Source organism: Schistocerca americana, chromosome 3, assembly GCF_021461395.2.
Source record: "Schistocerca americana isolate TAMUIC-IGC-003095 chromosome 3, iqSchAmer2.1, whole genome shotgun sequence".
In the NCBI taxonomy this organism is placed as follows: Eukaryota; Metazoa; Arthropoda; class Insecta; order Orthoptera; family Acrididae; genus Schistocerca; species Schistocerca americana.
This window is the reverse complement of record NC_060121.1, coordinates 687,075,713-687,102,640: the sequence shown is the minus strand read 5'-3', so window position 1 is coordinate 687,102,640 and position 26,928 is coordinate 687,075,713. Positions and strand designations below refer to the sequence as shown.

The 26,928-nt window shown below is 38.0% G+C and overlaps 1 protein-coding gene across 1 annotated transcript in view; it reads left to right on the top strand.

Annotated features, from left to right (window-relative positions):
• Nucleotides 1-26,928, top strand: part of LOC124606313 (MAP kinase-activating death domain protein) — a 612,624-nt gene that overhangs the window by 306,962 nt on the left and 278,734 nt on the right. Inside the window, exons 42-64 of the mRNA XM_047138295.1 lie at nucleotides 1,162-1,320; nucleotides 5,254-5,514; nucleotides 5,728-5,746; nucleotides 5,882-5,955; nucleotides 6,354-6,408; nucleotides 7,526-7,623; nucleotides 8,065-8,201; nucleotides 9,005-9,213; nucleotides 11,259-11,345; nucleotides 11,503-11,573; nucleotides 11,917-12,058; nucleotides 12,225-12,331; nucleotides 12,456-12,584; nucleotides 12,729-12,825; nucleotides 13,571-13,625; nucleotides 13,722-13,735; nucleotides 13,966-14,184; nucleotides 15,408-15,653; nucleotides 17,682-17,838; nucleotides 19,913-20,018; nucleotides 20,366-20,458; nucleotides 22,370-22,381; nucleotides 22,849-22,978. Coding sequence (XP_046994251.1) covers nucleotides 1,162-1,320; nucleotides 5,254-5,514; nucleotides 5,728-5,746; nucleotides 5,882-5,955; nucleotides 6,354-6,408; nucleotides 7,526-7,623; nucleotides 8,065-8,201; nucleotides 9,005-9,213; nucleotides 11,259-11,345; nucleotides 11,503-11,573; nucleotides 11,917-12,058; nucleotides 12,225-12,331; nucleotides 12,456-12,584; nucleotides 12,729-12,825; nucleotides 13,571-13,625; nucleotides 13,722-13,735; nucleotides 13,966-14,184; nucleotides 15,408-15,653; nucleotides 17,682-17,838; nucleotides 19,913-20,018; nucleotides 20,366-20,458; nucleotides 22,370-22,381; nucleotides 22,849-22,978 — 2,677 coding nt within the window. The remainder of the gene's footprint in view (nucleotides 1-1,161; nucleotides 1,321-5,253; nucleotides 5,515-5,727; nucleotides 5,747-5,881; nucleotides 5,956-6,353; nucleotides 6,409-7,525; nucleotides 7,624-8,064; nucleotides 8,202-9,004; nucleotides 9,214-11,258; nucleotides 11,346-11,502; nucleotides 11,574-11,916; nucleotides 12,059-12,224; nucleotides 12,332-12,455; nucleotides 12,585-12,728; nucleotides 12,826-13,570; nucleotides 13,626-13,721; nucleotides 13,736-13,965; nucleotides 14,185-15,407; nucleotides 15,654-17,681; nucleotides 17,839-19,912; nucleotides 20,019-20,365; nucleotides 20,459-22,369; nucleotides 22,382-22,848; nucleotides 22,979-26,928) is intronic.

Genomic DNA, 26,928 nt, shown 5'->3' with positions numbered 1-26,928 from the left:
CACACGTACTTGAGCACCCTCCCTTTTTAGAGTGGAAGGCACAAGGATATTTATTATGTTGTAACTTGTTAATGAACTTCAGTCCTTTGCATCTCATTTTCTTCAGGGACACTCTACCTGAACATTGAACAAGTTCATTCCAGTAGTGGTAATATGGAAGTAAACAAATCCACCTAGTGAAATTATAATTCTAAATATTAAAATTTGATTGTGTAGTCTTGAAAACAGGAGAAGAGATCGCCCATAGTATTAACAATATGAAACGGTATTGATTGCTACTCACCACATAGAAGGAAGTGTGGAGTGGCAGAAAGGTACATTAGATGCTATTAGCTACTAGACAGAGCCCTTCTTCAGATATAGAAACACACACATTCATATGTGCACAACTCTCACATACATGGCCTCTGTCATCACCAGGCATTAATGCCCATCTGCACACATAATATGGCTAGATTAAACCACCAGAAAAAGCTCCCAATTTTCAGATCATGTAAATTCTGGGCATTAAGCATCACAATGATAACTACCACTCCCAGAACCTAATTAACTGAAGTAATATTGAACAGAAAGGATATGAAAATACGAGTAAAATTAGTTATTCTAAAATTTGAGACTCTGAGGTCAGCCAGATAAATGAATACAAGAAATTCGTAGTGAAATGGTTCACTTCACTTTATTTTAGTTGTAACAGAGTCTGCAAGCATCACAAATTCTCTCAATGAAAAAAAAATTGTGCCACACTCATTGCCACTGGATGGACTAAAATGTCTTTCTGAAATAAGTTTCCTGGTCTGATGTAGGCTAAATAAACAATAAATTATTGAAGGAATATTTTAAGCCTGTCAATGACAGCTATATTTTCAGAATGTTATCACTCTTATTCAACATACTTTTATTTCACATTAATACTGCAGCAACTATATTGTGGTACCATGCTTCACTTCTAAGAAAAATACAGATTATAATTGTACAAATTTGTTTACTTGATTAATCAGTTATTTTTATCATTGTGTCTTGTATACATAATTGTGCAGAAAATGATAACTCATTAAAATGTTCTTTGATTGGGAAAATTTGACTAGTCTTCCTGTGTTTTTTTGTAAGCATTAGATAATATTTATAGTTTGTATCTTACTTCAGTTAAGAATTGTGTTTTAGGTTGTGAATCAAGTTTTAGATGGGGAAGGTGTTGGATGGTTAAAATTAAATCGCCTGAAAAAGCTTATGGAGGATGAGAGCTACAGAAACTTTGTAGTGAGCAAGTTGAATCGTACTCTGGAGAGAAAAATCAGTCCTGATGATCACATTGATGATGTTGTAAGCATATTTTCACTTCTTACTGTCATAAACAATTACACTTTTTTTACTTATACAGTGAAACTACGCTGCCTGTGTGTGTGTTTGATCATATGTGTGCGTGCGCGCACGCGCATGTGTGTGTGTGTGTGTGTGTGTGTGTGTGTGTGTGTGTTCATATAAAAGCTTGGAGAAACAACAGTATATGTTAACTCAAATAATTTTTACTTTCCTGTGAGTGTTTGTATTATGTACAAAATACTGAATAGTTTTTGATGGAATCACAGGTAATATATAGGTTTTTGTTTCATAGTGATCTATCATTTCAACACACTACTTACCTGGAAGTTCCTCTAAGAAACACAGATGACGCCATACACATTTTCAAGCTGTTGTTAAATAGTGAATCTTGATTACTGACTCTTTAAAATCCAAGAATTACCAGAAAAATAAAGATACAAAGCTTACTAAAATTTCTGAATGAAATATTTTTGCGTCAATTTGGTGTAGTTCGTGAAATATCACTACTTACTATCCCACCCATGTCCATCCACATATTCACCATATAGAGGAGGCATTGAGTCACAGGCAGGCATAACAAAAAGACTGCTATACATATGAGCTTTTGGACAAAAGGCCTTCTTCTAAAGTAAGAAACACACACACGTGACCACTGACACTTGTGAGGCTGGACTGCCTCAGTAGCCAGCATAACTCTCACACACATGACCACTGGCACATGTCCACTCTGTGTTGAATATCACTTCTTTCTTCTCAAAATTCATGGTACAGTTTTGGCACATGTTGTCCGTATGTAACTTACTTTCCACAGATGGCAAAAATAGGTTCTGAATTTTATGAGCTGTTTTCTGTTTCATGTGCCAAAAATGAATCACAGCATCAACTTCACCCTATGAGATTTGTAATCAGCTCAGTTATTCTGAAATAATTTTTCATGCTTAATGGTGCTTCCCTTCAGATTTACTTTGTACTACAGCAGATGATGGAATAGATTTAGGTAACATTTTTACTTCTTGAAATATCAGACATCTTGTTCATTCATTCATTGTGAAGGAGAACTTTCAGGGAAGTGGAATAGATGAATGTATAAATTAACAAAGTGAAGCACCTGTTGGGATCTGCATTAGTTAGGAACAATTTAACTGTGTAAATTTAGCAATAAAGTGCTTCATTGATATAAAAATGAAAAACTCACGTAGCTGTCTCAGTTCGTATTAAGAAGCTGCATTGTATCTCCTTCCAGACTAATATGTGCATGACCACATTGATATTCATTACAGACTGATAGTTACATATTTGGCTTAAGAATAAAAGTGTCTTTACAATGAAAACTCATACTCAATATGGAGGTAACAGGAATCGTCAATTGAGATGGATTCAGGTGGTGACTGCCACACCAGAAAGCAGAATTTCGCTCTGAACATAGACAAGGAGGCAAAGTCTACATGGAAATTATTTACCTGTCAAGTATTGTGATATAACTGAAAATTATTTTTATTATTAACTTAAAAAACCAATAAAAAGTAAAGGTACTGGGAAATGGCTGTATGAATTCCATCTAAAGTATGTGATGTTATTTACTTTATGTGGTATGTATGCACTATGGCATATGGCAAAGCAATACAAAAATAAGTTAATTCTATACAGATAGTGATACAGAAGCAAGTACTTCATATGAAATGAAATGATCATTTGGTGTTATTGGCCAGGATACCCCATCTGGGGTTGTTTGCCGACATGGTGCAAGTCTTTCTATTTGATGGGACTTCAGCAACTAGTGCTTTATAATTACTATTGAAAAATGTAGTGCTTGAGCAAGTACTTAAACCAGACTGAACTCATTGCTTAAAAGCCAAAAACCAGTTCATAGCAAATTACAAAATACACACATCAAAAAAAGTTTTGCATCACTTCGGTTCCCAAAACTCCTGAAGGTAGATGTTGACTGTAGATATTGTATCACAGACACGGTCCCTTTGACTATTCAAACATGTCACTAAACCCACCCAAAGATGTAAACAACCATGCATGAGCAGTGCCTATTGGACAGAGGGCTCTTGTTGTCTGTAGTTCAACCATGCCTAGATGGTCAATGCCATGGTTTGGTCATGTCCGTATTGTTACTTTGTGCCAGGAAGGGCTCTGAACAAGGGAAGTGTCCATGCATCTCAGAGTGAACCAAAGCGACATTGTTTGGACATGGAGGAGATACAGAGAGACAGGAACTGTCAATGAGATGCTGTGCTCAGGCCAACCAAGGGCTACTACTGCAGTGGAGACTGCTACCTATGGATTCTGGCTCAGAGGAACTCTGACAGCAATGCCACCATGTTGAATAACACTTTTCCTGCAGCCACGGGACATCGTGTTACAAATCAAATTGTGCACAGTAGGCTATGAGATGTGCAAGTTCACTCCTGATGTCCATGGTGAGGTCCATCTTTGCAACCATGACACGATGCAGCATGGTCCAGATTGGTCCAACAACATGAATTGGCATCACATTCTCTTAACCGATGAGTATCACATATGCCTTCAACCAGACAATCGTCAGAGACATGTTTGGAGGCAACTTGGCCAGGATGAACACTTTGGACACACTGACCAGTGAGTGCAGCAAGGTGGAGGTTCCCTGATGTTTTGGGGTGGCATTATGTGAGGCTGACGTACGCTGCTGGTGGACATGGAAGGCATTGTAATGGCTGTACAATACATGAATGCCATCCTCTGACCAGTAGTGCAACCATATCAGCAGCATATTGCCGAGACATTCATCTTCATGGATGACAATTCATGCCCCCATCATGCACATCTTGTGAATGACTTCCTTCAGGGTAATGACATCGCTCAACTAGAGTGACCAGCATGTTCTCCAGACATGAACCCTATTCAACATGCCTGGGATAGATTGAAAAGTCCTGTTTATGGACAACGTGACCCACCAACCATTCTGAGGGATCTATGCTGAATTGCTATTGAGGAGTGGGGCAATCTGGACGAACAGTGCCTTGGTGAACTCATGGATAGTATGCCACGACAAATACAGGCATGCATCAATGCGAGAGGACATGCTACTGGGTATTAGAGGCACCAGTGTGTACAGCAATCTGGACCACCACCTCTGAAGGTCTCACTCTATGGGAGTACAACATACAATGTGTGGTTTTCATGAGCAATAAAATGGACAGAAATGATGTTTATATTGATCTCTATTCCAGTTTTCTGTACAGGATCCGGAACTCTTGGAACCGAGGTGATGAAAAACGTTTTTTGATGTGTGTATGTTGTGGAACATCAGTACTGTGCATTTCAGTTTTTAATATGTCTTTATATGCCCAAGTACTGATGGAATATTCTGTAAATTCATATGTGGCAACAAACAAAAACCAACAAACACACCTAAACATGCACAGATGCATTATCACAGTGCTGCAGTTCTACTGAGGTAAGGTGTTCTGTTGCACGGAGTAGGTGAGAATGTCAAGTGGGAGTGTACAGGCAAGGCCACAGAATGCCACAGAAAAACTACCTCATTTCAGCTATGACCAAATAAAAAATAACAAATAGTTCATAGCTTGATAAATATCCAACTGAACACTCAATATTTATAGCATCCATATTGATAGTAAAGAGTGTGTAACTTAGTATGAAGAAAGCAGTGCAATTGGGATGGAAATGGAGAGACAACCATATCAAAGTGCCACTTAGAAAGTGGTTTATAAGATGACATTGCTTTTCAGAGCTGTAACATAACAGTGAAATCAACAGCCCTCCAGTATGATTTTTATAATGATTTTTAGTCATGGAATCAGAGTATCTAGTATTCTGTATAACGTCTAACTTTTTAGTGTTAAATGTTATAGAAATTATTATGTTTTTAGTGGTAAAAGAAAAATCTTAGACCAATTGCTTTTGTATGTAACTCTCGTACAGTGCGTCAGTCGAGCTGTCTGGAAAGGCATGTTGAAAACACTACAAGCTGTGATATACGGCTTGGAGCAAACATATTCAAACAATGGTTTGGGTGGCATGGCTTCAGCATTTCAAGTGCTGGAGATTGCACATACACACTACTGGACAAAAGATTTATCGGAAGCTCCAGGCATGGATCTTGCTGCTAGCAGTACCGCTGCGATGTCACAGGCAAGTGGAATTTTCCATTCTTTAAATAAATATTTTAAATTGTACATTATGGTGAGTTGTGGAGAGAGAGTTGCAGAGAGAGAATAATCTACTTGTAACAACTAAATTACTGATCTCTTTGGCTGAAGTAGCATCCTTAACAATGACTGACTTAAGACTAAGAACACATATAATGAACAAAGTAAATGAGTGTATATCCCTGAAAACTCTATGCTCCCACTGTTTTATTGATTTTGTTAATCTGTTTACAAGTTTTACATGCAGATAAATAAATCTCTCTTTGGTTAATGCTTTGGCAAACATATCAGTGAGTTATTCTTTGGTAAGTACCTATTCTGCTTTTATCTCTTTGCTTCAAACTTCTTGTGCAGAAAATCGTACTGAACATCAATATGTTTGGTGCACTTTCAATATTCAGAATTTCTTGATAGTCAAGTTGTGCTCTGGCTGTCAACTTTTAATGTTTTTCAGACTCGATCCCTAGACCATTGGGTAATTTTCTCAGCCAGATTTCTTGTTTTGCGGTAATAGCAGTGGCTGAGCATTCAGATTTGGCTCTACACAAAGCAACAATTTTTTGCCTCTGGGCAACCGAGCTTACTAGTTTGCCTGCCAAAAGAAATACAAATCTTGTTGCTGATTTTTGTCAAATAAGACCATTTACATAAACATCATCAGAAAAACCTGCTAATTGTACTTCACTACTGCTGCTGATGACTCTGTCCCATAATCTTCTGTTTCGATCAAATACCAGAAAATCCTCTTTACTGCTTGCCAGCCTGCATTGTTATGATTGCTCAAAAACCTGCTTACACTGTTCACCGCAAACAAAATATCTAGTCATGAGATAACAGACAGAAACTTAAGGTAAGGTATATTCTCAATCTTAGGTTGTTTTTCAGCAGGTAATAAATCCACTCCAAAATTTGCAATTCTTCATCTCATGTATGTGTGTTAATGTGTCAACATTTTCTGTACTACATAATCTCACTTGGTTTCCTCTCCCACAAAATAATGAAAATCTCTGATTGTAATACAAAGAAGTTTCTTCTAGGGATGTGACAACTTCATGAATCAATTTGCTTGGTTTTGATATGATAAACTCATCATCTACAAATAATGCTAACATTTTAGCTGCAAACAAAGTAAACACAAGGAGCTGCAGATCCAAATGACGAATGCTAACATATCAGCTTCACCACTGATTGTTCGATGTGCTAAACATGGGTCAGCATTACAGGGTGTTTCAAAAAGGACTTTACAATTTTCAAAATTCATATAAATTAATTCACAGTACCCACAGAGGTGAGTGTGTTGTGTCAATTTGTAGAGAAATACATCAAGTTTTGTCTCGCATAGTTTGCTAGTGCCAAATTGGACCATAATGAACACTAGCGGCAGTTGCATTAAAGATGGCTACCTTCACTGGACCTGAGCATGCTAGCTGTGGTTTTGGTTTGAAGAATCAAAGTCGCTGACAACAGTTCAGCATTATTTCCATACCAACTATGCTAAAGATCCTCCTAGTAGGCCTACAACTAATGAGTGGCATATATGTTTTGTAGAAACAGGGTGCTCCGTAAGACATGGGAAATGCACATCTGATGATGTTGTTGAGCAAGTGAGACAACATTTTGTCTACAGCCCTACAAAATCTAGCCGGTGTTAATCTCGCAAACTTGATGTTGTACAAACAATAAAAGACACTGATAAAATTGCTCACATGAACTTCTGTGCGGATATGTTAAATCGATACATGAGGATGAATACTTCTTGGAAAAAATCATGTTTCCTGAGGAGTTGACTACTCACTTAAGTGGCAATGTTAACACACGGGACTGTAGGATTTGGAGCAGAGAAAATCCACATAAAACAATGCAACATGTTCATGGTAGCCCTAAAATGAACATTTTTTGTACATTGAGCAAGGACAAAATGTATAGCCCCTTGTTTTTCCATGAGAGAACCATCAACGGGATAGTGTACCTGGATATGTCACAACAATTTTTGATACCCCAGATTGATGAGGATAACCAAGAATGAAATGTTTACTTCATGCAAGATGGTGCACAACCCCACTACCTAGCTGATGACTGGGATTTTCTCAGTGATCGCTTTCCAGGTCAACGGATTGGCCATGATTTGCCAATTGGATGTTGTGTTTGTACCTCCTGTGTCGGCTTCTCTACCTCAACTTGGAGCAAGAATTTGTGCCACCACTGCCACTGACCAAGCTACACCTGCAATGTTATAGCAAGTTTGGGAAGAGATTGCCTTCTGATGGGATGTGAGTAGAATAACCAATGGAAACCACATACAATGTCTTTAGTTTAAGGTAAAAAAACTTGATGTGTTTCCCTACAAAATAACACTAAATCCAGCTCTATATCTTCTTTCAATAAATTTATAAGAATTTTTAAAGTTGTAAAGTCCTTTTTGAAACATCTTGTATTTGCTTAAAAATTAAACTGCAGAAGAATGTTTAGGAACTTTGTTTCAGCCTGCTTGAGCCCATCTGGTGATTTCTCAATCTTACAGACTGCAGGATTATTTGTGTCAATACCAGCCACATGAGTATTCAATATTTCTTTCTTCTTCAAGGCTGTATATAGAAATAAAGTGAGTATATTGAACTGTTTGATTTCTAAATCTTTGTATGTGACAGTTGCCAGGAAAACTATAACTGTTGAGGTCTCATCCTGTTTGAAGCCGTGCCACAAAGCCTTGTTTTCTACCAAGTAATCTTGCCATTTGTATCAAGCACCCACTTTGAGTCAATAAGTTGCTGGCTGCTGGTTTTTGTAATGATCTTCCTAGTTTTGTTCTCCTTGTAAACTTTCAGTTTCTCAGCAATAACCTTTTTTAGTGTTTCAAGTCAGTTCCAGAAACTGTTTCCTTGAAACTATTAGGAGCATAATGTTGGATGAAATCAGCTTCGTGTCTTGCTGACTTGTGGCTTGTAGTTATGTCAACCAGACTTGACTAGGTGACTCTTCCATTAGCTGTTGTGTTACTGTTATATAGTTTTGAGGAGGCTCTTTCATTTTGCTTACTTGTAATGAGCTTACTTGCCATGAGACATTAATTCTTTTTCTTCAGCACCCAAGATCATCTATGATCTTTATCTTCTTGAGTTTCTGGTGTTGTGCTGCTGCTCACCCCATTGAGTGTGACATCTGAGGATGCTAAAGCTTTCAGCATTGTTGATAAAAAAATTAATAATTTGTCAGCTCTCCTTGGTACCCAAAAGCTTAACTTTTTGGGCTTTGGCATTGAACTTTCTTCAAAATAATTTTGGCTCTTGAGCAAAAGTATCAGGTCGAAAGATACCAAAATGTTCAACATAGGGTTTTTGTCTCTTCTACAGTTTAAGTAAAGTTTGCTGCAAATTGTGTTTTCTTGGAATCCTGTTAAGTATGCGGACAGTAGTGTTAACTGCTTCTGCTCATAGAAATGTTAGAAGAGTTTTGGCTTTAGAAGAGTTTTGGCTTTAGAAGAGTTTTGCACTTGCTTTCAGCAATTATTCATTTGTCTCGCTCAGATTTGGCATTCTGGTCTACTGTGTATGGAGCACTCACTTCCAGCTAGATTCCAAAGTTTCTGAGAAGCTGTTTCATGTTACAATTAATGTACCCAGTACTACTGTCTGCATGCAGTACTTTCATTCTTTGACTGAACATATTCAGCAAAAGGGCATTTATTTAATGAAATCAATCAATGAAATTAAATTTGTGTCTGAGAAAATAAGTGGCCCTATGTCAATTTGAGTCATCTTTAAATTTGACAAAAGAACTTTGCACCATGACTTATTCATCAGAAATTGGACTGCAGACATCCAAATGGATAAATTCACCTGGGTTTGTAGAACAAATTGTATCTTTATTGTTGAACTTGAGCCAATTTGATTGCTTAACTGACAGGGTTCAGGAGGGGAGGGAAGGGAGGGGCATCAACTTTTATTTTTAATGACTTTAAAATTATTGGACTGCAATTTTTTTGCATGCAGTAGTATAATAGGGTGTACACCCTGAGATAACCAGAAAATCTCAGAAAAACCTGGAATTTTTTTCATTTGGGAGACATCTGGAAAAAATGCAGGAATTTTTTAGAATTCTGGGTAATTTTCATTATTTCAGTTCTCAGTTAATTTTTTTAAATTTTGACTGTTAATAACAAAGAATTTTACTTTATCCTTTTACTGCAGAATAATGTTGCAGCAATAAAACATAAATGAGGGAATAACACCAAAATAAAACTTCGGTTGCAAAGAAAATACACCATTTACAACACCAAAACACAGTGCACACACAAGTGTCTGCCAACAGCAAAATGTTTCACAGCTATGCAGCACTTCATGACATCGAACTGCTTTCAAAGCATCTTTCTTGTGGCCCTCATTTTGATGAATGTCTCATCACAACTGTTTACATTTCAAACAGGAGGTGGGGAAATAATGCGAATGGTGGTTTGAGATGCACTACTTTCAAAGTAAATTTCCTTCTAAGCAAGATGAATTATTGTATGTGCGAAAATGTGTGATCAGTTTCTTTAATCATGGAGCATTACATTGTCATTCAAAATTTAACAGTGACTTAGAAAAATTTTGGGCCCAAAAGACCAGCCATTTATGCCATTAATTAAAATTTTGCTGACACATTTGTGTTTCATATCCTAAAGGGTAACGTACTAAAGAAGAACAAGTTTGAAGGTTAGTTTTTCATATTTCTTTTAATTCTCTCATACTGATAAAAATTATATGTGAAAACTTAGTTTTTCTTGTAGCTATATGTGTGCATATTAATGTAAACCATTAACTTTTCTCATTTGTGTGCTCACACTACTTACCAATGGCATTGTTATTGGCTGACTATATCTGATATCCTATCACGCTGAATACCTTCTGCCATTAGCTGGCGTCATTGTGTGACATGAGCTATAATTGGCTGACAAGCACGTCACAGTCTAGATTTCAGAGTTTCAGAAACTGTTGTGCTGTATTTGGTGGAATTTGTGTTTATACTTTAATAATATGAAAATATGCTCTCTAAATCTTGCCGCACATCAAGGATTTTTACAAAACGTGTTGGTTCTTGCTGGGTTCCATTTCCTAAAGTGCCAGGAATTTCTATGCTGGTATATAAAACCTTCACTATTGAAAGGGAAAGTATATTGTCACTTAAATGGAAAAAAATGTACTTTCACCTGGGAAAAAGTGAATTTTCACCCAGGAAAAAAAGAATTTTTAACTGGGAAAGCTGGGAAAAATTCAGGAATTTTGATTTTCTTATCCATGTATACACTCTGTATAACTTCATCTTCTGTGAAAAATGTAGTGATTTTCTTTAAAATACATGTCCCAACACTAAACAAATTGTTTTTAATAACTAATAAATACAATACATTTTTGAGACATGCTTCATTTCATGTGCCATCAGCTTCTACATTGACAATTCCAGTGGCTTCACATACTTTATTATCGCCAAGTGATATGTGTTCTGCCATTGTGGATCACACTCCTGTCAAAAAATCCTGTGATGGGCAGTCCATTGTTCATCATCCATACATCCGACTGATCATTGTCTAGTCATTTCACAACGCATTGTACTTTTACAAAAATGATGTGATGATTTTTGTCATTATGGCTACATCTGACACACTTTCTCCAACATTTCGGAGCTGAAGTGCCAGGTTGTCAGCTTTAGCTGCAAAATAACTGAATCATTCATATTCATCTGCTGATAATGAAAAGACTGCATTAATGTTAACTTATCTGCTTCTGATTGCTGCTTGTGCAGGAGAAACAGTTTGTTCCACATTGCATGTGTTGTCTCACAAACTAACAGATTTTGCATTTGATTTGTGTTTGCTGATGTGGAAATCAAGTACATAGACTTGGCAATTTCTTTTATCCATGTTTTCGTAACTGCATCATTTGTTTTAGTCAGTTGAACATGTGTTCCAATTACAACAGAATTGCATTCATCTGGAGTTTCTAGGCCTGATAATCCTTCCTGGCTAGTTTTGCAACTTGCCTCAAAGACATCTCTTCAGCCATTGTAGACTACTTTTTGTCTAAGCACCTCAAGATCAGCATAATGAGATTTTGCCTAGTAATGGTGTCTTACAATGTTTTCTGAGTAACTACTCATGATATAACTTGTCCAGTTCTCTCAGGCAAGCAGCAAAATGCCTGGCCTCATAACCTGATTATGTATTTGAAGATTTCCAAAGAGAAATAACATTTTTGTATCAACTATATTACTGATTTATTTGACTGAACTAGCATCTTTTACAATGATGGACTTAACCCTCTAACTGCATGCGATTTTTCCATACAAAATCATTGGGCATAATCAGAATAGTTGTAAAGATAGAATTAAAGAAATGTAACAGGAAAACAAAAAATTTCATTTATAGTTGATTTTTTATTGCCATTTTATGTAAATAATTCAGGAAATGCAAAATCTCATTCAATGTTATAAAAGCAGAAGAAACTTATTGATAATTTTTCTGAATGTTCTATCTCTTAAAGCAAGGTTCCATACACAAGCTTGGGAAAATGGTTTTGAAAAGTGCTGGCATGAAAGATGCATGTGTAAGTATGTGACTGAGACTGGAGAACATTTAAAATATGACTCCTGATGTTTTGGTGGCTTCCAATATTTGAGAGCAACAGAAAAAGATTTGATAGGAAAATACCATTCTATAGTGCTCCAGAGTAACAGAAAGTATTCAGAGTGAATACCATGACATCCAATGAGCAAACAGTGCAGAAATTACATATGGTGCGATAATAGCAGTGCCTGTGAAGTTGTCTGGAAGGAGCTGTACACACAAGTTTGTGTTGCTTGTGGCTGAAGGGTTAAGAGTAACAACATACTTATTGAAAAAATGGTAAAAACATTCATATATGAAAACTTAGAACTTTATTTGTAATTGCACAAGAAATAAATGCAAGCATGGAAAACTTATTCAACATATAATACTTACAGTGTTACTATATAAATCATGTATATATACCATTACTGCTTATGGTCACGGAGTTATTCCTGCAAGTTGTGCCTCACCAAAATATATTTCAGACAATTAATTATATCACTAACACATCAGACAAACTGTGTGTAGTACCAAGAGTCAAACTAAAATCTCTGCCTTTCACGGGCAACAGTCTACCAACTGATCTTGTCACACAGACCAGCACATAGTCACAACTTTCCTCTGCAGTTCCTAGCTCTGCTGTGATGCTGCATGACTCTCACTTCCAGGTGAAAAGGATAGGATGGATAATGACCTACATTGAGACAGGGTTTATTTCTGCATTGAAGCTCAGTTTGCCAGTAGAATGCTCCTTAAATGTCTGTAGTACATAATCATAGGAGTAGATTGGAAGTGAGCTACATATCTTGCAACTTTATCTGTGTCCTTAAGCATGAAATTTTCAAATGTGATGTAGCATGTTATCTTAATATAGGTCTAATAATGGTTCTTGTCTGAAAATATATAGGGTTCTGTGAGAGCCTGGAGCAGTTAATCTGTTTTTAAATGCTTTGTGAAAGGAACCTTTCTTCAAGATATTCCCCTTTTAACCATTGCTTAAGTTACATAATTTGTTTTTCTTTCTTTTGTCGTGATGTTACTTAAATTACAAATAGAGTTAGGAATCTTGTCTCTGCAATCCCTACAAGAGCAATATTCCTAGATTACTCACTTATTATTGGTTCTTGAATCTTGTGGGATAGTTGGTGTTTATCAGTTCATGTTTACCAGCATATCCAAGCTGCTCCTCTGTGGTGAAAACAAATCTGTGACCATTTATGCTGCATTTCTTTGTATATGTTCAATGTGGAAAGAATATAACACAGTAGAAAAATCTTCTAGGATGAATGCCATGAGTGTTTTGTAAGAAATCTGATTCATAGGCTGAATTTTACCAGTATCATAGCAATCATATAAAGTATGCCTCCTGTCTAATGACCACACTCTTGACAGGAGATTAAACTCTAATCTCCCTTTTTGTCTGATGTGTGCCACAATATGCAAACACTGGTGTTATTATGAGCATATGAAATAGTTTCAAGAGTAATAAATGAGTGACAGTTGTAAACAGGACATTTATTAAGACATTTTGAGCCCAAAGTTGTGTGGGACACATCATGGATAATGTTAGTGTAATATTTTTTCTAAGTTAGTTCCCCTGTTCAATTTAATTTATCATTTTTATTCAATAATATACTGCAACAAAAATCTGCATGTGGCAGGTACAACACATCAGGTACATGTTAATAAAACCTGATAAATTATTACCCCAGATTGATTGGCAATCACTCTTGCACAGAAATTGTGTTAAGAATGTTGAGACAAACTATTTCTGCTTCAATAATATTTAGAACGTACTGGAAAGTGTGTTGCACTTATGTCACTGTCTGAAAAAATGCCTCAAGTAATTTTTTATCTGTTGATATAATTCCATGAAGTATATGTAATGTCGACTTTTGCATTCAGAACTTGCTGGCCACAGATCCGCTTCTTCTTCTTTGCTAATAACCACATTTTTGTTGTGGCAAATCACTGTAATTGATGTCAGACAATGTGGAGAATGTCATTTTCACTTCTCACCACTGCAAGTAGTTCAACTAACTAGTGACGGGAGCTGGTGCAGGATAAATGTTCCAAGTGAACAGCTATCTGCTAGCACGAGGCATAACCTTCTGAAGAAGGATGGTAAGTGCCCAAAACCAGTAAAGAAATTAAATTTCTTTTATGCAACTGGGATGCTTGTTATTTCATTATATATTTCCGGAAGTGCCAATCAAAGATTATCCTCTTCACTCCTGACATAAAAAAGCATAAAAAATTTTCTTTTCATATTTTTTAGCAAACTAACAAACAAGCATGACAAAAATAGAAATGAAATATTATTTTGGTGGTTCATTAAGGCATAAATTGAGGTCAACATATGTTTACCTCAAGTCCTCAATTATTCTGAAAATGTGCTAGTCTTTGCTTTGTATTTTGTTTCCTCTTTTTTTAGTAAAAATATTTTTTCAACAATATATGCAGTTTATTTGAAACTTTAAACTGTATGTGCAAATGCACACAGAAAATAGGATTCTTAATCTTCATATTTTTGAAACATATGATACTGTAAAACATCCCCTTAAAAGCCTTGAAATAATAGTCATACAATAATTTCTTGGAGGTAATAATTTGCTACTGCCAGTACATAAATCTTTATGTTCTATAAGCAGCTTAAAAACAATTATTTTTGACAATACATAAATACATTCCACATTTGACACGTATGCCTCTTATTTTTGTATTAGAATTGCAGCAAGGTTTCCTGTATTTTGAGGCATTCCTTGCCTCAACAGATTTTGGTAGTTGATGAATGTTGTAAAACTGAACGTCTGAAATTGGTTGCAACACAGCTATTCTTGGCTTTTTATTAACCTTTTCTACATCACCTACATCTTTGCCATCAGAAGAGTTCATTGTACAATGCTGTACTCTTTGTCTACCTATTGACACATCATCTTAATATTATTATTGTTTACCATCAGTGCTCATCAAGCTCAGCAGAACCTTCTGTCAAAACCAAAAATTCATCATCTTTCCAGTCAGATAATTGCGCATTGCAGTCATTAAGAAGAACTTCTAATTGCTCATCAGTTGATATTTCATGCATTGCTGTAGAGTGTAGAAATAACAGTTATTTCAGTATTTCATTATCTAAGACCAAATAGAAACTAGCAAACATGCATTGTGACCTGAGGCCCACATTTGAGGACCATCAGAAAATGTTATTTCATAGTAATGAACAAAATTTATGCAAACTTGAACTAATTCTCAATATCAAGAATAGTTTGCAAATTTATGTGAAAAACATAGATTCTCAGTACAATATTTAGGCATAATAATTGTTCACATATAATTTAAATATGTAGAAGTAACAGATCTGTGTATTATCAGCTGTAAACTAACACAGAAATTGTTGTTTGCACAGTGTTGCACTGTGGTTTTAAAACTAATGACTAGAAGGTCCACACTCATGCACCATCAGTCTATAAGCAGAAAAGTACGCCTATTTGTGGAGAAAAAAATAGGGAATGAAGGTCCTTACATGTTGACTGAGGGAATGAAGAGGTTGTTCAAGTTAGTGTGTAGAATCTTTTATCCACACAATCCCAAAGGTAGCAAGGAGAACTGCTGCACATTCGGATTAATGACTGTGCATCCAAGCTGCTGTCAATAACAATACACAGAAAATTGAAGATCTATAAAATGACCATAAATTTGAGTTTAGGAACTGCATCTCTGCACCAGAGACATGGTTCTGATGTAGCACCTGATAATAGATGTTATACGTAAGAAAAATCAAGGCACGTACCACGTACATAAGATTTCTCAACCCAAATCCAACAAAATAAATTGGGGGGGGGGGGGGCGGGGAGAATTATGGAGGACCAAGAGAGAAGTTCTTGGGTTAAGAAGGGCATAGGCTAAGGATCCAGCATTGCTCCCAACTATGTACATCAAAGGGCAATGACAGATATAAAACAAAGGTTCAAGAATGATAATTAAAATTCAGGGTGAAAGACACTGACTATACGTTTTGTTGGTGATATTACTATATTCAATGAAAGTGAGGATGAATTACAGCAGTTGTTGGATAGAATGAATAGTCTAGTAGATGAACATTTAATCAATGATATAAATCATTATCCTGTAGTGAATAGCCCCTCTGACTCTAATGCACAACTAGCCATAGTAAAAGAACTGTCTGATGACAATGAATTGGGATCATGGAAAACATTTAGAGTAATTAATAAACACACAACAGAAAGTTTCAAACCAGCCTTACAGGAAGCTGTCTGGAAGTACACTGATGAGCCAAAACATTGTGACCACCTGATTAATAGCAGATGGGTTTCATAGGATTTACATCAGGTGAATTTGGTTGCTGGGACATCAATGTGAGTTCACTGTAATGCTACTCAAGCTGCTGTAGCATGGTTCTGGCTCTGCATTTGCTGAGACGACCATCTACCTAGTGTAGCAAAAATATGATTCACCTGAAGAGCCGACACATTTCCATTGACCAACAGTCAAATCCAGGTGGTCCTGTGCCCTCTGCAGTCATACAGAGTGTGCTCCATAAGTAATGCGACCAATTTTTTTTCTGATGCAACGGGACACCACAGCGTGTTGTAACTGGCTGGGCTAAGTGGAGGGGGATGTTAGCTTCAAAACACTCTTTGTCTCATTCGGCTGCGAGCTGCAGGAGAGTCAGGACATGCGTTTCTGTCAACCCTGTTTTGAGTTTATGTAACATGGCACAATGGATCATTCTGTAGAGCAACAATACACTATCAAATTTTGCATTAAACTTGGGAAGTCCACCACCAAAACGTTTCCATTACTTCAGCATGCCTTTGTGAATGATTGCTTGTCCAAATCACAAGTTTTCCGATGGCACAAGTCGTTCAAGGAGGGCCAAGAGGAGATCTCCGATGACCATTAGACGGCCATTAACTGCATCAGTCGACAAAAATGTGACGCATGTGCGTGATTGTTTGAACTCTGACAGACAGCTGAGCCTTCAATTGAGAGCACAAACTCTAAACATGTCAAAACAACAGTTTTCTGCATTGTGACTGAAGATTTGAACATCAGAAAGGTGTGTGCCAAACTCGTCCCAAAAGCGGTGACCGACGAACACAAGCACATGCGAGTGCTTCGGTGCCGAGAAATGTTGGAAATGTGTGAAAATAATCTTCATTTTTTAAACTCAGTTATCACTGATGATGAGTCATGGATATCTGAGTATGACCCTGAGACAAAAAGGCAGTGTTCATAGTGGCACACCCTATCGTCGCCCCGTCCCAAGAAGGCATGGCATGAGCAAGTCCAGGATCAAAATCATGCTCATTGTCTTCTTTGACGTCAGAGGCATTATCCACCATGAATTTGTACCTACTGGGACTACAGTGAACTCAGCTTTCTACTTGTAAGTGCTCAAAAGACTGAAAAGGAGGGTCTCATGCTGCTGAAGCAACATTAAGGACACGGGGAAACTTCACCACGACAATGCGCCGTGCCCAAGTGCCTTCGTTGTCAGTGACTTCCTGGCCAGGACCAAGACCCTATTGGTTCCCCAGCCTCCCTAAAGTCCTGACCTGGCTCCCACTGACTTTTTGTTTTGTTTTCTCTGTTAAAAGGAGTCATGAAAGGAAAACATTGGGACACGATTGAAAGCATCCAGGCGCATGTTACATTCCAGAAAAGGCCTTGCAGGATGCCTTCCAGGCATGGAAACACTGCCTCCAGAAGTGTATTGATGCAAGAGGGTCCTATTTTGAAAGTTTTTGATTATTTGTATGAATATATTCAATGAATGATTTTTTTATGAATTTGGTCGCATTACTTATGGAACACACCTTGCAATTGACAATGTCATTGAGTCAATATGTGAACACCTACTGGTGGTCTGCGCCAGAGCTCCATGTTCAACAATTTACAATGAAAAGTGTGCTCAGAAATGTGTGCATGCACCAACACTGGGCTCTTTTATCAGAGATTCCACAGATAGCCATCTATTGTACTTTACAGAGCAGACATGCCTCCAAAACCCACATTCTGTGAAGAGTTGTTGATGTCGAAACATTTAATGCCTAGTGGTAGTTTCAAAGTCCTTACACATCTTTTCATAGGTGGTTTTGACCTTAGCATGTGAACATTCGACCAACTTCACCGTTTTTGAGATACCTGTTCACAGGCTCTGCATAATGACAAACTGCCCTTTGGCAAAGTCTCTTACCTAAAAGAATTTCCCCATTTGCAGCCCATATCTTTGCCAGGGTGATCCTCTGTCTGTGTCGGCTCTGCTTACATTCTTTCGTTACTACATCACATGGCCACAACACCACCTTGCAGCATCCAACATCATGGTGGGCAGTGGTCATAACATTTTGGCTTATCAGATTACGTGTACAATGAGACAGATGTCAGTTCCAAATTAGTGTATTTATAAATGGGTTTCTATCAACAACATATGGAATTAATAACAAGTAGGACTGATTTTGTATTGCAAAAGATACTGTGCTGTCTAAGGAAGAGGATTAAAAAATCAAGAAGGATCTGTATAATGTCTCAAATTAGTAATTCCAATAAAAAAATTAAATATGTGTGTACAGTAGTTAAAAAAATAAATGAGGAAATCAGATAATATATGTGAGAACTTTCTTATTAAAGAAAAAGCCAAATAATAAATGATAAGAGTTAGATAGCCAACAAATTTATTAATCATTTCCTTAAAGTTGCTAAAAGATTGGCTTTGATATTTCAAGGATAGTGCAATAGAATACATGCAAGAAGGAGTGGTATGTACATACAGGCAAATAACAATTAATGCATGACCTATCAAAGACATTAAGAATGTAATTAATATGTCAAGTGAAGTTCTAAAACCCTGTTCTTCACAGGTATATAACGTATTTGTCATATATGTGATACATTATTGTCACAGGGGATATTACCAGATAGACTGAAATATTCTGTTTTCAGACTCTGTTTCAAGGAAGGTAATAAGACAGGTATGAATAATTTGTGAACAGTATCAGTTCTACCTTGTTTTTGAAGGTAATGGAAGAAACTCCAGGACTGGAAAATGAAAATAAAATTTTCTTCACTATTAATAACTGGTTCTTTGCAAATTGACTCTAACTGAATTTGGATGTAATGAATTACATACAATTCTATAATGTACAAATGAAACAGGAAATTGTAAACCCTTGGGTGTTAATATTCATAGTAAGCTGTACTTAAAGTCACATCTTAAAACTCTTGTAAAACATTGAAATTCTGCAACCTTTGCACTATGGATAATACCAGATCCTTGGAGGGGGATGGGGTGAGGGGGAAGAGAGAGATCAACAATTTAACTCTCCTGTTTTCATTCACTAACGACTTATAGCATTTTTCTGGGGTTACTTGTTATTGACAAAGAACCTTTTTGGTACACCGATGCATATAGTAATAAAAATATGTGGTGTCAACTCTAGAGCCTCTTTGAGATAGCCATTTAAATAGTTGTGTTTAATGGTAACATCCTCAGAGTCCATTTGCTTCTTTATGAAGTTTTAACAAAGAGATAGAGGGGCTGGCCAGTACTTACCTCAGCTCAGTACAGCCGATAGATACACAAAACAGAACAGAAAATTTACGTTCCTAGCTTTCGGAACTTTGTTCCTTCATCTGGCAGGAGAGAGGGGAAAGAAAGGGAAGAAGGGAAAGTGGGTTCAGTTACTCACAACCCAGGAACGTAAATTTTCTGTTCTGTTTTGTGTATCTATTGGCTGTACTGAGCTGAGGTAAGTACTGGCCAGCCCCTCTATCTCTTTGTTAGTATTTGTTTCACATCTCTATATGAGATTTTCCATTAATCTTGTAGATCTTTAGGAAGTTTGTTATTAAGAATCAAACACAATTTGAAAACAATAATAACATTCATAAATATAATATTAGAAGGAGAACTGACACTATCCACCACTCAAAGCGTGAGACACAGAAATGAATGAGATATTAAGTGAGAAAAATCTCTGACCACCCACCCGACAGTATAAAGGATCTAATAAAAAAAAAAAAAATTAACTTCAAACACACATATGATCAATAGTTCCTTCAATTCTACAACAGAATGTGTAATAAAATTGTGTGTGTGTGTGTGTGTGTGTGTGTGTGTGTGAGTGTGTGTGTGTGTGTTTTGAACAGACGGAGGGGGAGCCATTGAAAATAGTTATGTGTAAATCACAGCTAAACAGTATTTAACTCAAGATAATCATATAAATGGTCAGTACGTTGCTGTATTTTGGCTGAAAAAAAGTATTTCAACTGTAAAACTTAGATGTTTTGGTTGTCCAATTCTGGTGTCCATGTTCCACTAATTGGTACACAGATTCTTATATTTTTCGTAATATCAAGGCCATTTTTTAAATATGTATGTTTGTTAAGTATTGGGGGAACAAGAGGAAAATTTTAAGCCTACAATACATTCAGAATAAGAGTGACATAAAAAATGTATGTTGGAAATTCGGGAATCAGGTGAAAATTATTACAAGGAAACACCAGAAACAAGAGTGGGTAAATGAGAACTAAGAGATAATCCAAAGTACTAAAATTTGATTAAATCACTGCTTGTGTTAGGCAGTTCCAGCTTAGAGTACAACAGCAAGCCATGAGTATTTGATTTCAATGTTGAGACACTAGTTTTCAGAGTACTACAGTTCACACATGGCTTTATGTGCCTGTTTGGGGGAACACATTTCTAGTTTCTTAACTATGTTCCAAACACATGCTACACAACTATTTAAAACCTACCTGTATACATAGAACAATATCATAGTACTCAAGTAGGTAAAATGTTTGTCTTTTATTAAGTGCAACAAACTGGAGGTGGATAATATTTACTGCTGCTCATAGTGCCCAGTGGGTAACAGCATTTATGAAAGTAAAAACAAGGGATAAAATAGTAAGGGGGAGAGGGTGAACTATGAGGGTCTATATGCTCTGGGACAATTGGGAAATCTGGGAATTTTTCCACGCAGGAAAAATCTGGGAAAAACCCAGGAATTTTTTAGAACCGCATGAATTATTCATTGTTTTAGTTTTCAGTTAAATTTTTGTGGTTTTGTTAAATTTTTGTGGTTTTGACTGGTAAAAACTGATCTTTAACATAGAATTTTACTTTAGCCTGCTACTGTAGACTTATACTACAGCAATAAAACATAAACGAGAGAATAACGCCAAAATAAAACTTCCATTGCAAAGAACATGCACCATTTATAACAACAGAATGCAATGCACACACAAGACTTTGTTCACAGCCAGATGTGTCAGAGGCTTAAGGATGAAGACCATGCAATACTTTATAACAGCAAACTGATTTCGATTAGCATGACGTCACAACTGTTTACATTTCTAACAGGCTGCAGTAAAATATTGCAAATGGTGGCTTGAGAAGCATTACTTTCAAGATAAAGTTCACTTTATGCAAGATGAATTATGTTATGTGTGAGAAAGTGCAATGAATTTCTTACATCACAGAGTGTTAGACTACCATTCAAAACTAATAACTGTGGACCAGCCACTTAAAAAAATTTTTGTCCCAGAAGACCAGCCATTTATGCCACTATTTAAAATTTTTCTGGCATGCTAAAAAGAGACTAAGATCCAAGGTTAGTTTTTCATATTTACCTTTATTCTTTCATGGATTACAAATTATGCAATAATGATGACAAAAATATAATAACCCTTCAAAAAATGTACAAAGTGAGTTATTAAGTGGTTTCACTTGTAACTGGCTTTTCTGTGGGAAAGTTGAAGTGCTTGATGGATCATATATTCCGCCAGGTATCCCTCTAAATGTTCAGGACATAGCTGTAAAATTTATAATCCTGCTTCTTGGAAATATTCAGCAGTGATCTTAGGATCTTGCCTAACCACACCCATGGAAAAAATGGTTAAATCATTTTGACAACCAATATTATACGTGATAGCTTAGCTTTTGTTGTAGCTATACTGTATGGATATTAACTTAAACCATTAGCTTCGTCTGTTTGTGTGTCCGTGTTACTTCACAGTGAGGTTGCTGTTGGCTGACTACATAACATATTCTACTCTCTGAATACCTGCTGTCATTGGCTGGCAAGATCACATGACATGAGCTAAGATTGGCTGACAAAAGCACATAACAGTCTCAGTTTCATCACTTCGGAAGCTACAGTGCTGTATTTGGTGGAATTTTTGTTTATACTTCTGTAATATGAAAATATGCAGTGAAAATGTTGCCACTTATCAAAGATGTTTCCAGAATGCATTGTTTTTGTTTTTTTTTTACTCTGTTTTACAGCTCCAATGGAAAGTATATTGTCAGTTAACGTGGAAACAACATACTTTCACCAGGGGTACAGTGTACTTCCAACCAGGAAACAGTGTAAAAAGTGCATTTTCATCCCAGAATTTTTTTTACTGGGAAATCTGGGAGAAAGCCAGGATTTTCTTTAGTTTGACTGTGCATAGCCCCTGATAGTTTTCTTTATGTGACAATTATATAGTCTCAAATAATTTATGTTTTCTGATAAAATGTTATGCTAAAGTCTAGAAAGTAAATAAGAAATAATAGACATAAAGGAAACAGTGCTCTGTAACAGATGCTTGAATACTTCTTTCATTGCCTTTTGTATAATCCTCAGATTCTTTAAGGTAATGTCTGCTCTTAAAATGCTTTGACTGGTTGAATAAACTAACAAACTCAAACTGTACTCAGAACTAGCATTTGATGAGGCAGTAGTACTTTGTTATGACTAACAAACTTCCATTCTGTTCCAGGCATCAAGTCCATTTGGAAGTCATGAAAATCTGAAGTCCCCGCAGAGCCCGCATGGTTTCCAGCTTCCCCCTCACTCCGATTTTTATCCTCCAGACAGTTCTCGGAAATCATCTCAGGCTGGTATTTATGGTGAGTGGCATCCAATGCACAGCTTATTTGTCCTTCTTTTCAGTTTATCGATTATGAATTATTTTTGTCAAAAATGCCATCTCCCCTCTGTAGGGTTATTATGAGAGAATATTTTTCAAAAATGTTAATTTTTTGGCAATATTCATGTAGTACTTAATTGATTTGTTATATATATATCTTCATCACTTCTCTCTTTCTTTTCCTCAAATTTTTATATATATATATATATATATATATATATGATATCAATATAATGGAAGGAAACATTCCACGTGGGAAAAATTATATATAAAAAACAAAGATGAGGTGACTTACCGAACAAAAGCGCTGGCAGGTCGATAGACACACAAACAAACACAAACACACACACAAAATTCAAGCTTTCGCAACAAACTGTTGCCTCATCAGGAAAGAGGGAAGGAGAGGGGAAGACGAAAGGAAGTGGGTTTTAAGGGAGAGGGTAAGGAGTCATTCCAATCCCGGGAGCGGAAAGACTTACCTAATGATCCGACTCCTCAAGACACCATCCAAATTGAACCCTGCCTGGAACAGTTCCGTCCTCCGTCACAGCGGGACCCACCTCCTCTTCCTCAAAATCACCCTCTCCAAACCTTCCAGGAATTTCTGACTTCCAGCCTTGCATCTCAATCCTTCTTAAAAAACCTTAATCCTACACCCAACATCACCACTGCTGAAGCCCAGGCTATCCGTGATCTGAAGGCTGACCGATCCATCGTCATTCTTCCGGCGGACAAGGGTTCCACGACCGTGGTACTTGATCGTCGGGAGTATGTGGCTGAGGGACTGCGTCAGCTTTCAGACAACACCACATACAAAGTTTGCCAAGGTAACCCCATTCCCGATGTCCAGGCGGAGCTTCAAGGAATCCTCAGAACCTTAGGCCCCCTGCAAAACCTTTCACCTGACTCCATCAACCTCCTGACCCCACCGACACCCCGCACCCCTACCTTCTACCTTCTTCCTAAAATCCACAAACCCAATCATCCCGGCCGCCCCATTGTAGCTGGTTACCAAGCCCCCACAGAACGTATCTCTGCCTACGTAGATCAACACCTTCAACCCATTACATGCAGTCTCCCATCCTTCATCAAGGACACCAACCACTTCCTTGAACGCCTGGAATCCTTACCCAATCTGTTACCCCCGGAAACCATCCTTGTAACCATTGATGCCACGTCCTTATACACTAATATTCCGCACGTCCAGGGCCTCGCTGCGATGGAGCATTTCCTTTCACGCCGATCACCTGCCACCCTACCTAAAACCTCTTTCCTCATCACCTTAGCCAGCTTCATCCTGACCCACAACTTCTTCACTTTTGAGGGCCAGACATACCAACAATTAAAGGGAACAGCCATGGGCACCAGGATGGCCCCCTCGTACGCCAACCTATTCATGGGTCGCTTAGAGGAAGCCTTCTTGGTTACCCAAGTCTGCCAACCCAAAGTTTGGTACAGATTTATTGATGACATCTTCATGATCTGGACTCACAGTGAAGAAGAACTCCAGAATTTCCTCTCCAACCTCAACTCCTTTGGTTCCATCAGTTTCACCTGGTCCTACTCCAAATCCCATGCCACTTTCCTTGACGTTGACCTCCACCTGTCCAATGGCCAACTTCACACGTCCGTCCACATCAAACCCACCAACAAGCAACAGTACCTCCATTATGACAGCTGCCACCCATTCCACATCAAACGGTCCCTTCCCTACAGCCTAGGTCTTCGTGGCAAACGAATCTGCTCCAGTCCGGAATCCCTGAATCATTACACCAACAACCTGAAAACAGCTTTCGCATCCCGCAACTACCCTCCCGACCTGGTACAGAAGCAAATAACCAGAGCCACTTCCTCGTCCCCTCAAACCCAGAATCCCCCACAGAAGAACCACAAAAGTGCCCCACTTGTGACAGGATACTTTCCGGGACTGGACCAGACTCTGAATGTGGCTCTCCAGCAGGGATACGACTTCCTCAAATCCTGCCCTGAAATGAGGTCCATCCTTCATGAAATCCTCCCCACTCCGCCAAGAGTGTCTTTCCGCCGTCCACCTAACCTTCGTAACCTGTTAGTTCATCCCTATGAAATCCCCAAACCACCTTCCCTACCCTCTGGCTCCTATCCTTGTAACCGCCCCCGATGCAAAACCTGTCCCATGCACCCTCCCACCACCACCTACTCCAGTCCTGTAACCCGGAAGGTGTACACGATCAGAGGCAGAGCCACGTGTGAAAGCACCCACGTGATTTACCAACTGACCTGCCTACACTGTGATGCATTCTATGTGGGAATGACCAGCAACAAACTGTCCATTCGCATGAATGGACACAGGCAGACAGTGTTTGTTGGTAATGAGGATCACCCTGTGGCTAAACATGCCTTGGTGCACAGCCAGCACATCTTGGCACAGTGTTACACCGTCCGGGTTATCTGGATACTTCCCACCAACACCAACCTATCCGAACTCCGGAGATGGGAACTTGCCCTTCAGTATATCCTCTATTCTCGTCATCCGCCAGGCCTCAATCTCCGCTAATTTCAAGTTGCCGCCACTCATACCTCACCTGTCTTTCAACAACTTCTTTGCCTCTACACTTCTGCCTCGACTGACATCTCTGCCCAAACTCTTTGTCTTTAAATATGTCTGCTTGTGTCTGTATGTGTGGATGGATATGTGCGTGTGTGCGAGTGTATACCTTCCCCCTAAGGTAAGTCTTTCCGCTCCCGGGATTGGAATGACTCCTTACCCTCTCCCTTAAAACCCACTTCCTTTCGTCTTCCCCTCTCCTTCCCTCTTTCCTGATGAGGCAACAGTTTGTTGCGAAAGCTTGAATTTTGTGTGTGTGTTTGTGTTTGTTTGTGTGTCTATCGACCTGCCAGCGCTTTTGTTCGGTAAGTCACCTCATCTTTGTTTTATATATATATATATATATATATATAATGGAAGGAAACATTCCACGTGGGAAAAATTATATATAAAAACAAAGATGAGGTGACTTACCGAACAAAAGCGCTGGCAGGTCGATAGACACACAAACAAACACAAACATACACACAAAATTCAAGCTTTCGCAACAAACTGTTGCCTCATCAGGAAAGAGGGAAGGAGAGGGGAAGACGAAAGGAAGTGGGTTTTAAGGGAGAGGGTAAGGAGTCATTCCAATCCCAGGAGCGGAAAGACTTACCTTAGGGGGAAAAAAGGACGGGTATACACTCGCACACACACACATATCCATCCGCACATATACAGACACAAGCAGACATATTTAAAGACAAAGAGTTTGGTCAGAGATGTCAGTCAAGGTGGAAGTGCAGAGGCAAAGATGATGTTGAATGACAGGTGAGGTGTGAGTGGCGGCAACTTGAAATTAGCGGAGATTGAGGCCTGGTGGGTAACGGGAAGAGAGGATATATTGAAGAGTTCGGATAGGTTGGTGTTGGTCGGAAATCTCTGCCCAAACTCTTTGTCTTTAAATATGTCTGCTTGTGTCTGTATATGTGTGGATGGATATGTGTGTGTGTGCGAGTGTATACCCGTCCTTTTTTCCCCCTAAGGTAAGTCTTTCCGCTCCCGGGATTGGAATGACTCCTTACCCTCTCCCTTAAAACCCACTTGCTTTCGTCTTTCCCTCTCCTTCCCTCTTTCCTGATGAGGCAACAGTTTGTTGCGAAAGCTTGAATTTTGTGGGTATGTTTGTGTTTGTTTGTGTGTCTATCGACGTGCCAGCGCTTTCGTTTGGTAAGTCACACCATTTTTGTTTTTAGATATATTTTTCCCATGTGGAATGTTTCCCTCTATTAATTCATATCATTAATTACATTATTATTTTGAAGAGTTGCTCAGTGTAGGTGAAAATACGATCAGTAATGTTTCAGATTTCGAGGTATACTGGGGTAGGAATGATGATGGAAATAGGATCACATTTGAGG